General features: G+C 38.4%; 2 protein-coding genes and 1 long non-coding RNA gene across 4 annotated transcripts in view; all 3 read right to left on the bottom strand.

Annotated features, from left to right (window-relative positions):
• Positions 1–13: 13 nt before the first annotated feature.
• LOC146305164 (uncharacterized) lies at positions 14–3509 on the bottom strand. Of its 2 annotated transcripts, none has more exons than XR_014769063.1 (7): positions 3106–3509; positions 2010–2066; positions 1816–1893; positions 1440–1514; positions 730–801; positions 481–567; positions 14–193 (listed from the first exon to the last, which is right to left on the bottom strand). It is a non-coding gene; the product is annotated as an uncharacterized LOC146305164 (long non-coding RNA). The 2 variants fall into 2 exon arrangements; XR_014769064.1 differs by having other exon boundaries at positions 481–564.
• Positions 3510–3745: 236 nt separating this feature from the next.
• The window catches only part of LOC146305156 (high affinity immunoglobulin gamma Fc receptor I-like), a 64240-nt gene continuing 53647 nt past the window's right edge, over positions 3746–14338 (bottom strand). The window contains exon 5 of the mRNA XM_084713044.1: positions 3746–4002. Within this exon, the coding sequence (XP_084569170.1) occupies positions 3746–4002 (257 nt within the window). The remainder of the gene's footprint in view (positions 4003–14338) is intronic.
• On the bottom strand, positions 6971–13304 carry LOC146305163 (butyrophilin-like protein 10). Its single transcript, XM_084712061.1, has 10 exons — positions 12926–13304; positions 12691–12791; positions 12134–12487; positions 10821–11102; positions 10597–10719; positions 10156–10313; positions 9997–10056; positions 9017–9083; positions 8559–8666; positions 6971–7895 (listed from the first exon to the last, which is right to left on the bottom strand). Exons 2-9 carry the CDS (start codon positions 12782–12784, stop codon positions 8620–8622), a joined length of 1185 nt encoding a protein of 394 aa, XP_084568187.1. The 5' UTR covers positions 12785–12791; positions 12926–13304; the 3' UTR covers positions 6971–7895; positions 8559–8619.

Raw genomic sequence — 14338 nt, 5'->3', positions numbered from 1 at the left:
TAGAAAGTCTGGTAAAGATGCAGGATTATATTTATTCTTACAGCATAACTAGAAAATACAAATGCAATAATAACCGTTTGATGTTGGTGCAGGATAATGTTTGTTGCCATTTTTAAGGAAAGTGAAAAATTTGCACACATCAGTACAGAACGCTTCCTGTCTTCTTGAGTCATGTGTCTCTGCTCGTCGTGGCCTGAAAGACAAACACAAAAAATATGTTATATATATATAAAAAAAACAGTACTGTAACCCGTATCACTATTTATCCCTTGTGTCTCATGATGTGTCTCATGTCTCCTGCTGTCTCTGTTAGTCACTGTAAAGTTAATGTAGGCTAACAGTCATAAGGTTGTACTTGAATATCAGAACTCATTAAATGTTTCTCGTCCAATCAGATTATTTGGTCAGAACTAATTGTTGTATAATGCAACTTCAAATTAAGAAGTTGATGCTGAAGGACAGAAATACCATCAGTGTTACCTTACAGACAACAGAATCAAGAAGTTCCTGCTCTGTTAAACTCGTTAGACTCGTCGGCTGCTGTTGGATTCAGGGATTCAGATTCTGCTGCAAACAAACAAACAAACAAACAAAACAACAAAAAGTACAGTTCATGTTTCACACGACATACAAGAAATATCATAATTTAAATGGCAACAACCATCAGAACGAATATTTTTATTCAACCATCCATCAAAAACTAAAACTATATTTTAATAATATACGCACCACATTGTTGAGCTTGTGGAGTCTCACTTATGTTTAAGGTGAAGTCAACAATGTCAACACATTCATCCTCATCTGAAGAGGAGAAAACAGACGGATGAACTTAAACATGTCGCCACTGAATGAGCAAAAACAAGTGACACCGTCCAAATACTGAGGCGAATGAACAGGTTGTAATCCTGTTTAAGGATCCTGATCTGTGGTCCCCCGACCCGTCCTCCCTAAACACGGCAGAGACATGCAACCACAACAAGTCCTCCTCTGTCAGTTGATCAGCTGTTTATCACTCTGTCAGTTGTCTGTTGATGTAAAGTTCAGTCTGTTAACCTGAAAACAAAAAGCCCTCTGCTCTGAAAATACTCACTCTGGAGTTTCAGTTCAGTGACTGTCTCACTGCTGCCAACTAAACTCCATTTACTTTTTTATAAACATCTGATCCCTCCAAAAGATTATTAATGATTTCTTATGACTCATAAACAGACACTGACTCATTAAACAAAAAATCTGCATGAATTTGAACTCTGATTAACATGAAATGGGCAAACAAAAACAGTTATTTTAGCCTGGGATGGAAGTTTCAAAGAGGAATACTGCAGATGCAGCATGTAAAGTGGTATCATGATTATTTAATGATTTATTACAGTAATTATATCACAGATTTCTTCTTTAAAACAGCAGAATAAAGAGTCGTAGTGACGGACAGATGTTCTCACCTCTGTCCTCCTGTGGTTTTCTGCTGTGGTTTGACTCGAGGCGGAGACTCGGATTATCATCTGCGTCTGCTGCGTCTAAAACAAAACACCACGTAAATATGACACCGAGAGGATGTAAAAATACTTCATCAGTCGTGCTCTTCAGCACGTCTCAGTGTTTTCTGGTAACAACATCTCAACTGCCACTTTCAACACAGACAATGAACTCTTATTATTTTCTCAGCTGTTAAACTAATTGAAGATGTTTTTTTTGTCTCTCAAAATGAGGAGTACACATTATCTCATAAAATCTACTAATAATAAGGACACCAGTCATCCATTACAGTCCTGTTGTGGTCCTCACAACATATTAAAGAAAATAAATGATAAAATAAACCTTTGTTCTGTCTCTGTTCTGTGATGACGTTTGCATACGTCAGAGTGTCTGGATCATCTGCAGATTCTTCTGCACGGACTGAAACATGAAACAAAATGAAAGAAAAGAATTCAGAGACGCAGTTAAACACGTAAACATGTTGCTCATAAATATAGTAAATAAACATCTTTTTTATGTAGTAAAGTCTTAAAAACCTGTTTGATTGTCCTCGTCTGAGTTTGTCGGCGTCTTTGAGGAACAACAGAGCGTCACTGATGGAAGAGCAAAAACACTGACGTCAACAGACAGAAGAAATAAGAATATTTGAAGTTATTTCTTTTTAACGGTGTAGAATACTCGTACATGATTGTGTATCATTTCTTGTATTTGCTTTCTTGATTTGTTTTTATTGATTAGTAGGAACGTTTTCCCGTTATTAGATTTTTATATAGTTCAAATACTTATAATGTTTAAATCCAGAAGTGCTTTTCTTCAATTTTAAGCAAACATATACGTGCATGTAAAAATACAGGAAAAATACAGGAACTGGATACTGAAATAAAGTAACTCCATACAAACATGATCCTCAAAAGTTATACTGTTATATATACATATATACGTAGCCCAAACACTTAATTCTGGACAGCTGAGCTGTTAAATACCTTTATCCAAGTTAAATTTGCATTTGCATAGATAAGTAAGCTCTCAGAAATAAGTTCTCCCACACTGCAAAAACAGCCCTAATAGAAATAAACCAAATATTCTTAAATATAATCAAACTGTCTATCAGGTAAGCCAGTTTTGTGCGGCAAGATTTCTTAAAGGTAGTTCATAAATCTGGCCACTTAAAAAGCATAATGGGCCTTAAAACTAGAAAGAAAAGAAAAAGTTATTTACTTAAGAATAACTTAAAATATGTGGTTTGTTCATTTAACTGATGTTAAGAATTTCTTCCCTTACAAGAAGACACATTTTCTTGAAACAGAATATTTTTTATTTCACTAACTATAAGACTTTATACTTTAAACTAAGGTTAAAGGGAAAAAAGCTTAAAAAACAACCAAACTTCTTCAGGAAGCTTAAAAACAACTGACTTTACCTTAAATCAAGACACCAAAAGCTTTCTTATTTATAGCAGCTTGCAAGAATTTATTTGCTTCTTAGACAAAAAAACAAAAACAAAACTTTCTTATAATTCCTTTTGCAGAATTGTTAAACTCAAAGTATTGATGACCTTGATGACCACAGTTGCCTTCTCATTTTCGTGTTTCTTTGTTAGTTATTTGAGTGTTTTTTGTGACTTTTGTGTACCTTTGTGTTTCCTAACATGAAGAAATCCCAGCAGCAGCAGAACCACAGTTAAAACGGTGAAACCAACCCACAGCGCGATGAGAACTTCAGGGGACTGATGGTGGACCGGATGGTTCTTTTCAGGAACTGATGAAAGAAAGAGGAAGCATCATTTACTGTAACTCATGTAACACTATATACACATGTTCTTTCTTAAAACATGGTCATATTAGAAAACATATCTCTACCCTTATATTCACTTTTACTTATTATATTTAACTTTTTTTTTTTCAATTGTTTGAACACGAGGTGACCAGTGAAAAGGCACTGAAAACATGTTTTTCCACATTTTGTAACCCAGACTGTGCTCCAGAGCCCAGGATCAGCTCACTCTGCTCAGATTTAATCTGACAGACTCTCCCTTCACTTCATGAGAGACAAGACATGAGAACTTCTTTGACTTCCTCTGCAGACCAACTGTACATTTACTGCCACAAGACAACTTCACTGCTAATATATGGCTCTAAATATAAAGAAAATTCTCCCTTAATACTTACTATTTCACACTGGACCTTTTTTACATTTGCTGTCTTTTGAATAATTACTATATTATGTGATTAAAAAGAATATGGAGCAACAGATCTATTTTCTTGTAACACTGTCATGTCTCACCTCGGACGGACAGCCAGCTTCCGGGTGATGTTCCAGCACCAGGGATGCTGCAGCTGTAGAGGCCTTCATCAGACTTGGAAACAGCATCGATGGTGATCTCTCCTGCAGAACTGCGCAGCATGAATTCACCATCTTTGTAGAAATCAGCTCGGAGGTCGGTGGAAGTCGTCTTGTTCCTGCAGTTCAGAGTCACAGCGTCTCCCTCCATCACAGGAACAGCAGGACTCTTCAAGATCACAAAACCAGCTGAACAACACGTAGATAAAATTAAATGTGAGTTGCTCACAACAGAAACTTGGGTTTTGCAAAAGTTTGCAAGTTTGCAAAAACAAAATATACTATACATAATGCTGTAAAGTTGCGTGATAAAATGCACCGTTTGACTGTAAACAAGATGCAATCATAAATAAATCAGACCCAATGTGACAGTTTAGACAAGGCAAATGATTAATCTAGTTGTCTACACGCTTATACAGACTATTTCGAATCAATGGCTCACTGCATTTACTTAGCAGATTTAAAAGCAATAACAAGTATATATGTTATCATCTTTGCTTTTTCAAAGACACTGGAGGAGGAGCTTGAGTAGTATATCAGGTAGTAGGTTGTGTTTTTAATAATAATAATGAACCCACGGGTGACAGTGATGCTGACAGTGTTGCTCTTCTCTCCTCGTCCAGTTTCACACCAGTATTCTCCACTGTCTGATTCGTAGGCGTTTCTAATGGTGCAGGTCAGTGTCGACGTCGTCTTCGGATCACAAGTCATACTGAATTCCTTTTTATTCCTGATTCTTTTCAGTTTAGTCGAACCATCAGGAGCATCGCAGTGAAAAGACACTTTCTCATATTCAAAGAACTGAAGTTTGTCTACAGTGATGTGAACAGCTGAAAAACAGAAAGAGAGACAAAGACAGATTAAAAACACGTCTAACACATGAAAACATGTCATGTATAACTTACACAACTTCATATCTATAATACAAATCCAAATAAATAACTGTACTTTATAACAAACTTTATATTTTCTCTGAACATTAAATGTAAAGGTTCTGTGTTACAGACATATGCACAGATGTTTAAATGGTTTATATCGACCTTTAACTTAAGTTTAGTTTGGAAACTAAACAAAGAAACGCATGTTGCTGCTCACCTTCTGTTTGAGTCTGGTTCTTCTGAATGTGTGCAGCCAGCAGAACGATCCAAAACATCACTGCACAGAAAAATAAACTGTACGTCAGGCAAAGATTCATGTACGAGAACATGAGACGTAAAAAGAAGAAACAGAGGAAGCAGAGACTCTGTACTCACACAGTCTGCTGCAGACAGCTGTGACCTCCATGACGCCTGGCTGCTGACTGCTCGAGCATCAGACTGACGAACGGTTAAAGAAGGACGTGTTTGAGAACTTCCTCTTCCTGTGCAGGTTATTTCTGATGTTACTGGTGTCAAACTCACTGTGGTTTCAACGTACAGTAGATCTGTATTTGTAACCTTTATTTAACGTGTTGTATTTCACTATAGTCTGTAAAACAGGGTTGACTGGCTAAGAGAAGGAGATAGACCCTCCCCAAATATTATAATATATAATGATTACTATCATAATTTTTATGGTTTATTACATTTACAACCTAACAAAACGTTTGTTCTGTCTGCTGTCTCTTCATATCACAGTCCAGTGAAGGCTGGTTTGAAATGACCATAAAATAGATTAAAAAAAACTGAAAGTGAGTCAGATGTGTTTTTCACTTGCCTGTCGCAGCAGAAACACTTTAATTTTTATCAGTGCAGCTGTTTGCATCAGCTCTCAGCTACATCTGACCAGTGTTTATTTAGACTTTGAGTCTTTTTTTTTTTTTTTTTTGGCATGGTGTCCAGTTCACTTCTAGGACTTCTTCTGCAGTGTTTTTGTTGCCAAACTGTACATTTACTGCCACTAGACAACTTCAATGCTAAACCTGAATCCCTCTGCACTGATCGACAACACTTGTCTTTGCTGCCCAGCCATGACACTTTTTTTTCTCATCTATGCGCACTGTGCACACACACACACAGCATATGTAATGGGTGTGTTCAGGATCCAGTAGCAGCACACAGGCACAAAGTGACATTTACTAACAACCTCATTGAAGCACAGGCGAAACAGGAACTTGAACATGTGAAGAAACACGGGTCGAAGTTAGTGGCTCAGGCAATGAGTGAGAACACAGCCTTTGGGATCCAGACTTGTTGAACAGAGCTGAACCCGGAAGTCAGGCAGTGAGCGCTGTAGTGAGCCAACGGACCCGAGCAGACCAGTTCAGTTTCAGATGTTGGTACCAGGTGAGCAGTCAGACGAGGCAGACAAGCCGACAGGAGACAAGCAGAGGGTAGGTGGAGGCCAGGCAAAGGGTCAATGAGCCGACAGGTAGGTGAACAGAGAACGAGCAGTTTTATAGAGACTGAATGATCTTTTTATGGACGATAATGGAGGTAAAGTCATCATGCAGGCATACAGGTGGGTGAGTGTATGAGGGGAGAGCAGGCTGGTGTGCAGCAGAATGTGTGTGAACAAACGTCATTGTGATTGCATTGTGACACACACCAACTGAACTTGATTATGCAGGAAGCCACGCCCCCAAACTGATGTGTTGACGATCACTGTGGAGAGTTCATTCATTGTAGAACCAAACTCATTTTCATGACACAGACAGTGAAGTTCAGGAAGGAGCTGTCCACAAACTCTGCAGCCTCAAGAATACTGGTCGTATGTCTCCATCTAGTGGTCACTGTGTGACATGAACACTGAAGCAGATTATTGAGAGAGTCAGTCTTATTTGAGTCAAGGTGAAGCAGGTCTTTCTTCACATTCACAGGTTTTTGACTATTGTTGAAATTACTATAATTGTTTCATTTTCATAATAGGAGTGGATGAAGGTCACAAACTGACAACTGACTTGCACAAATTTAATGTGACACCAAATGAGCTCTACAGGACGTCTGGATAAAGTTGTCCACTGGGAACAAATGGGGAGTTTTGATGAGTAGAAATGAACCCTGGATGCAGATGTTGCTGTGATGATTGTAGAACAAGAAACAAACCAGTGTCTGTGGTATGAAGATGTTTGTCCATCAGAGAGCTGAGGCGGTGATGAGCAGCAGTGATTTATATAGCACTTTTCATACAAAGTACTGTGGCAGTGCTTGCACATAGCAAAATAAAACATCAGCCAGGAAACAAATAAAATAATAACTTTATCTATATAGGACCTTTAAAAACAGAGTTTACAAAGTGCTTTGACAGACAAAGTAAAAGAGCACAAGATCAGGATACCAAGGAAAAATAACAACAGAGAGCCAAACAGGAGTAAACTAAGACTGAAGTAAAACAAGACACAAGCAAAGACACTAAAACATAGAAAAAGCAATAAGACACAGTAAAAAAAAAATAAGAACAGTAAAACTAGAAAAACATGACACTAAGAATAAGTTAAAATGAAGAGGGCAGAGATCACAGAGACATAACATGATGTTGTCAAGACAATATAAACAATAAAGAAATGGAAAACAACAACATCGACATCACATAAAAGCAAGTCTATAAAAATGGGTTTTAAGAAGTGATTTAAAAGATGTAACTGAATCTGCAAGCCTTATCTCCTCGGGCAGGTCGTTCCAAAGTCGAGGGGCCCTGATGGAGAAAGCGCGGTCACCTTTAGATTTAAGCCTCGACTTTGGAACAGCTAGGAGTTCCCTGCCCGAGGACCTAAGGCTGTGTACTGGCTCGTAGGGAGTTAACATTTCGGCTATGTAGCTAGGGGCCAGACCCAGGTGGCAGCAGTCCTAACATTTAAAGAATGGTAAAATAAGCAGAGTAAAAAAAAATCCAAACAAATCAAAACAAGTTAAAAAATGCAAGAAAAAGTAAAAAAAGTAAAAGGAACACTGAGATAAAGAATAATATATATAAAACACACACACACACACACACACACACACACACGCATGCACAAATACTGCTTAATGTTATTATTGTTATGTCCGTTTTGTCCATCTCTCCAGTGTTGTTGATGAGGATGACCTGCAGCTTGTCACCAGATCTCCACGTCTTCAGGTCTGTCCACACCAGGTCATTGGGAGGATGGTTGTTACAACCTGCATCTGTAGGATGCAAAGGCCACAAACAACAAGCAATTCATGAATCAACGGAAGAAAGAGCTGCAGTGATTCATACACACACACACACAACAAACCATTTGACTTCCATAGTTAAACTATAAGGAGTGGGATTAAGCCACAACAATAGAAAAAGAAAGTATTTGCCAAGTCCACTGATGCCTGCCATGACATGAGCTTCATGAGTTATGAAAGGGGTGTGGCTAAACTATAGAGGTGGGGCATATGCCTCTAATTAAAAGAAACTCTGCATTAGTTAATTCATTTCAATTAATTTCAGTCAATTCATTTCCATTTCAAAGTTCTGCACATTTTTGTTAAAGGCCACTCCCACTGCCACGCCCCCCCCTTTATTGACAGTTGTCATGAACAGTTGATCAGCAGACCTTTGGCTCAACATTTCCACTGAATCCTGTGCTACTCTGTGCATCCATTTCAGTCAATTCATTTACATTTCAAAGTTATGCACCTTTTTCTTGATAGGCCACTGCCATTGTCATGCCTTCACCTTGCCAAATTTCAGCCTCCTGGGGCAAAAACTGTGGCTGCTAAAAGATGGGGGAATTTTTATGCACTGACTGACAGAGCATCGTATAGAGCTGTAGGTAAAAATGCAACAACATGACTTGAGAAATCAGTAAGACTCACAGTGATGGTCTGTCCAGGACTGAGTTAGGATAATTCCTCAAATGTGTGTTTGATGTTTTTTCTATTGTTGATCTGTATTTGTAACATCCAGCCTCCTATTTGTTGGTCCTGCAGGAGGGAAATTGGATGTGAGAGGGAGGATGAGAGACAGAGAGAGACTAACAAAGAAATGATTATAGATAATTTTATGTGATATCCTTTTTAAATATGAAAACAAGATAAAATTGAGCCTGTAGTAAATAACAGGTCAATAACAGGTCACTCCATATTAATTATCTCTGGAAATACTCTGTTTACACATTTATATAGAAGTCTTACAGTGTTCATCAACATACAAACAACATTACCTCTTCGGATGTGTTTCTGAGACAGATAAATTTGCCCTGTTGGTCAACCTGAACATCAGGCCCTGTGGTTGAGCTCAGACAAACAAAAATTAATTTTAATATAAGACAAACCTCTTTGTTCTTGGTCATTTTGCAGCTTCTGCTCCTTCTCATTCCTCTGCTTCTCCTCTGTGAAATTCTGGACATGATGAAAAAGGACATAAAGACACACAATGTATTTCTTTTATTAAAGGGTGTTAATTGGAGTTTGGTAATAAATATGAAGACATGACAGGATGGTTCTCGGTGGTCTGATTTGTGCAGGATTTACTTCATTTCTATCAGAGAGGTGAAGAATTCATGTTTGAACCATCAGATGGAGTAAAACCTCAGTTCTGTTTGTGTGAATCAGTGGAAAAAACTGATCAGAGACCAGTAGAAAATCAGTCTGCCTGTTCAACTGTTTTTACTCAGTCAGTCAAGCAGATGTGTTCTGGCCTTTACTCAAACTAAACATCTGTAAAATAAAGGCAGTGCAGGTAAGGAAGATCTAGGTGAGGTTTCAAACCATGTCCCCTGATTTTAAAATGCATCCACAAAGGTCTTAAAAAATCTTAAATGTAACTTGTTGAAACCTTCAAAAACTCTGGAACAAATTGTGACTGAAATATAACAGAGAGCTGTGACATGTCAGTTTTATATTAGAAATGTGGTAGCACTACAGCCAGATGCTAAATGGCATATGTTGGACAAGTTGTATAATTAGCATAATTTAGCATCAGCATGGACAATATTTCAGTGACTGCCATTTTGACATTTTCGAATTTCAAAATGGTATTTTAAACGAAAAGTAGTCATATTCCCACTCTTTCATCATCAGTTATTTCAAAAAGTTATCAATGGATTTTCAGCTTCCTCTAAAATTTCTAAATTAACTGAAACATCGTTACAGTTAGCGCACTGGGAGTTGGAATGTGGCTACTTCCTGTTTAACTGGCCATTTTGAATTTTGAAAATGTCAGACATGAATTCAGCATCTTCAATGCTAATTATTACTAATTAGGCTAGATTTTTCTCAGCATCAGAATTTTTCCAACTTTTCCCGTCCTTACCTGTGTGTTTTGATTTTTCACCTGGTCGCAGTCGGACATCTTCATGAAAACCTCACAGGGCTGAAAAACAAAGAGGAAACACAGCACAGATTCAGATATTATTTCTCTTTAGGTAAATTGTATTGTTAATTCCAACACTGGATATCAAATAGTTGTTACATATTTTCTCCTCTTGTGCACTTTGTCCTTCTTCAAAACCTGGTTTTGCTCTGTTCCCTCTGTCTTGAGTGGCTCGCTCTCTTTTTCTTCTTCTATTTTTGTAATAAAGCTGTTCTTCTCCCTTTTATCAGTTTTTCCCCTGTGGATTTTCTTGGTCTCTGTGTAAAAATAAAGGAAGTAAAAAAAACATTATAAGACATTTTGGACAACTATCCCAGAATATTAGACACTTTCAGTTGAAAATGAAGTATAAAATGGGTTATAAAGATAAAACACTTGAAAGATTGACTGACTGGAAAAGTATAAACCACCATTTCTATCAATGTTTAACCTGTAAAATACTGACACTTTGAAGTTAACACTAATTTACACGATTGCACAATTCATATCCATGTAAACCTGTGAGAATAACTTAAATACTGCAATTAATTTGTGACTTACTCTTTCTGTTTTGTCTCCAACAAAAAAAAACGGGTAACAGAATAAACAGAATAATCAGGATGCAAACAGACAAACTAACAGCCAAAGTGAGTGTGGCAGCAGAAGAACTGGACTGGAGCTCATCTGAAATGATAAAACAGAATAAAATGGCATTGTGTTGCAACCTAGATCTTAAATATTTGAAACTAAAACAGAGATCAGATCATAAATAAATGATCATCTACCTGTAATACTTATCTGTGTCTCTCTGATCTGGTTGATGTCCTTCTGTTGGACTCTACAGGTGAAGTTGTTTCTGTGTCTCTCCTCCACAGTCACTCTGCTGCTGACAGTATAGAGACCATCAGGACCTCTGACTGTCTCTGTAGGTCCAGCAGAGAGGACGTGTCCCTCAGCGTCCAGCCACGACACCTCAGGCTCTGGATACCAGCCTTCAGACTCACACTGGAGAACCAGTCCACTGATGTTATTCGAGACAATCTTTATGATGGGTGAGGAGACGACACCTGATGATAAGAGAAGAGAAATTTCAAACAACATAACATTTCCCAACAAAACAAATTCAAAGTCATTCAATTACGCTGAATGAACCTCATAAAAAGTTTAGTCTTCTTCTCTGCACTGCTGCCTTTCATAGAAAACCATCACCAACTGGTTTAATAAGGAATTTAAAGGAACCCTGTGGTGTTTCAGTGGCAGGTCCATGTTTTGTTTATGTCATGCACACGCATAGGGTGCACAAACATGATGCACTGTCTTGCCATAGAGAGGTGAAGTCCCTCCCCTTCCAGTGGACCACAGAGGGACATACCTTCAGAAAAAATATGAACTGTAGTCAACGGAGAGAGACTGTTCTATGAAGCCCCTGTCCCATAAGACCAGTAATTAATGTTGCTTCTTAAAGAATAACTAATTTGTAGGTCCATCAAAAGATGATGAACCTACAACAACTCTTCTGTCAGAGAACTTAAGTCTGTCAGAGACAGAAACAGTTGTCAGCTGCGCTCTGTTTCTATCACTCTTCTCTGCTTCCATCACTGTTAGTTTTGTGGTTTGTGGTGATTTAGAGACTCGGTTTGTAAAGTTTACAGTCTGTCATGCTGCTGCATTGATCTGTGGACAATGATGCAGATAAAAGAACTGAAACTTGTTTATCAACCACTCATTTATCTTCTCTTAAGTGCATCAGCTAATATATTTATGATTCCCTTTAATTCCTCATTGAAATGTACTCCATTTAAAATTTTGTAGCTTCAAACTGTTTTATCCTGTAACTGTGACGCACACTGACTGACAAAGGAAAAAAAACGACTGCTCAACTGGAAGGATTTCTCCGACTAATGTTTCATATCATTGACTAGCAGGGGGCAGCCTTATTGACCACCATTAATATTTTTTCTGGAGTAAGGTCCCATGGGACACACTAGAAGGGGTGTCACTTTGCCTCTCTTTTAGTTTGACATTATTTCACTAATCTACAGGTGGTGTAAATGTGCCAGGAAATGCAACAATGGATCAGCAAACCAGTCTGACTTACCAACAATAAGTTGGATGGAAGCTTCTTTCTGTATTGATTCAAGGATGCAAAAGTATTTTCCTGCATCAGAGATTTTCACATTGGAGAGTTTCAGGGAGACGTTTCCACTTTTCAGTTCATCCACAAACAGAGCTGTGCGATTACGATAAGATACATTTAGAATACTATACACGGGTTGTCGTCTCTTTCGAATGTGGATGTATTTTGGGATTAAACCAGGTTTGGTCCACACCACTGCCCTGGAAATGGCACTGATGGCAGGTTCAATGTGACATGGCAGAACTACACAATCACCTGCCAGGGCTACTATTTGATGATCTGAACAAAATAACTCTGGCTGATCTTCATGGGAACCTAAAAAAACAAAACAAAAACAAATAACAGACAGTGATAATTGGTAACTGGAACAGATTTTCACTCCCCTCCCATTTAAGTCTCAGAAGAATGACTGTCGTCCCATCCCAAAAGTGATGGAATTACAGTAATACGTTGCATCCAAACCTGCTTGTTAGTGACATAGCAGTGACTTATTAAGACTGTATTTGTGTGTAGGTTACCTGTACAGAGGTGTGTGAGGAGAACATGGAGAACCAAAACACTGAGGGGTCTGAGGTGAGACAGAAGGAGCTTCCTGTCTGTGTGGAGAAACATCCTGCAGCTGAAGACGAACAAAAACTGGTAACTTACAGGCTTTTAACACCGGAATTAAATCTTTATGTTATTTTCTGCACTTCAGTCAGTTAAAGATATAAACCATCATGTTATATCTTCTGTCTGCGAGAACCTCTTTACTTTTCTTTCAGTCCGACTTCTGTGGCGACGACTGCAACACAAATATTGACAAAGTGTCCCGTCGTTATACTTTCACTTCTGTCCCACGGTTTTTTTTTCCACTTTCTCTTTTGTAGCTTTAAATTTCCACAGTAAATTTATTTTCATTCAGAAGTCGACATCTTCATCTGGTAGTTTACCAACTAGAACTCAATCTAACTTTCCATGTTACAAAAACCAAAATCACAAAAAAAGAACCAACAGACTTTAAAAACAGTTTAAAAGGACCACGACTCAGAATTCAGACCTACTTTTTTCTAAAAGTTTACTTTAATAAAAGTTTGACGATGATCTCATACCTGCTGAATGATTCGTGTCCCAGAAAAACTCTGACTGAGCTGCTGAAGTCACTTAATCATTGACAGACGTCTGACCTTTACTTTGACTCTCTGATCCACTGCTGCGTTCACTTTGTCTCACTTTGTCTCACTTTGTCTCACTTTGTCTCACTTTGTCTCAGCACTATGTCAAGAAAACAAAAACACAGAGACAGATTCAAACCATGACTGGTTGATGATACACTGACTAACAAAAGGTTAAATCTGTCTGTAAATGAAATTAAAGTTTAGTTGAAATACAGAGTCACTGTTGTTTTTGTGTTTCTGAGTCATTTATGAACTTTGGCACTTTTGGTTCAGTCACTCGAGTTATAAAACAATAAACTGTGATTAGATATCAGACAGTTGTTGCAGAGGACTATTAACAAAATTTCTTTGTTGTAGCAACTTGAGAAAGACAAACATTCATTAGAGCAGATTATGGATCTGGACTGCAGGGTCGGGGGGGTCGGGGGGGTAGACCTGTCCAAACTGATGATGTAGCTGTTTCTTCTCTCCAAAGTTAATTTCTTCAGCTCACCTGCAGAGTTTGACATTTGAGATTAAAGCCAAACATCTCCATCAGATAATAATCTGGTTTTAGGTTCTGAGAACTTTGAGGCCGACAGCCGAACATGTTCACCGTCTCTGCTGAGCTAAACTGGTGTGGTTAGACTGGAACCTGTTGGTGAGCCAGCAGGGGGCAGACTTTCCTCTGTCCCAGTGCAGTGATGGGGACGCTGTGCTGTAGACGACACTTCAGATGAGACATTAAGCTGGTGTCCTGACTCACTGTGGTTCCTCCAGTGTCCTGACAAAACGTCCCAAACCGACTGTTTCCATCTGGCCTCTTCATCAAGATGTACTTGATGAAGACTCATGTGTTTCCAGAACCTCTGATGAAGGAAACATCCCACAAAATCTCAGATTTATTTTTGGCATCCCTCCCATCCGAGATACTGTGGCACAAAGATGAGTCTGCTTGGCTGAACGCTGCATCAGAACAGACCAGATAAAAGATCATTTCAGACGTTCTGCTCTGGAGACGCCCTCGTCC

The sequence above is a fragment of the Lutjanus erythropterus genome, chromosome 23 (assembly GCF_056507025.1).
Source record: "Lutjanus erythropterus isolate fLutEry1 chromosome 23, fLutEry1.hap2, whole genome shotgun sequence".
NCBI lineage: Eukaryota > Metazoa > Chordata > Actinopteri > Lutjaniformes > Lutjanidae > Lutjanus > Lutjanus erythropterus.
The sequence above is the reverse complement of the archived record's forward strand: the minus strand, read 5'-3'. Positions and strand labels throughout refer to the sequence as shown.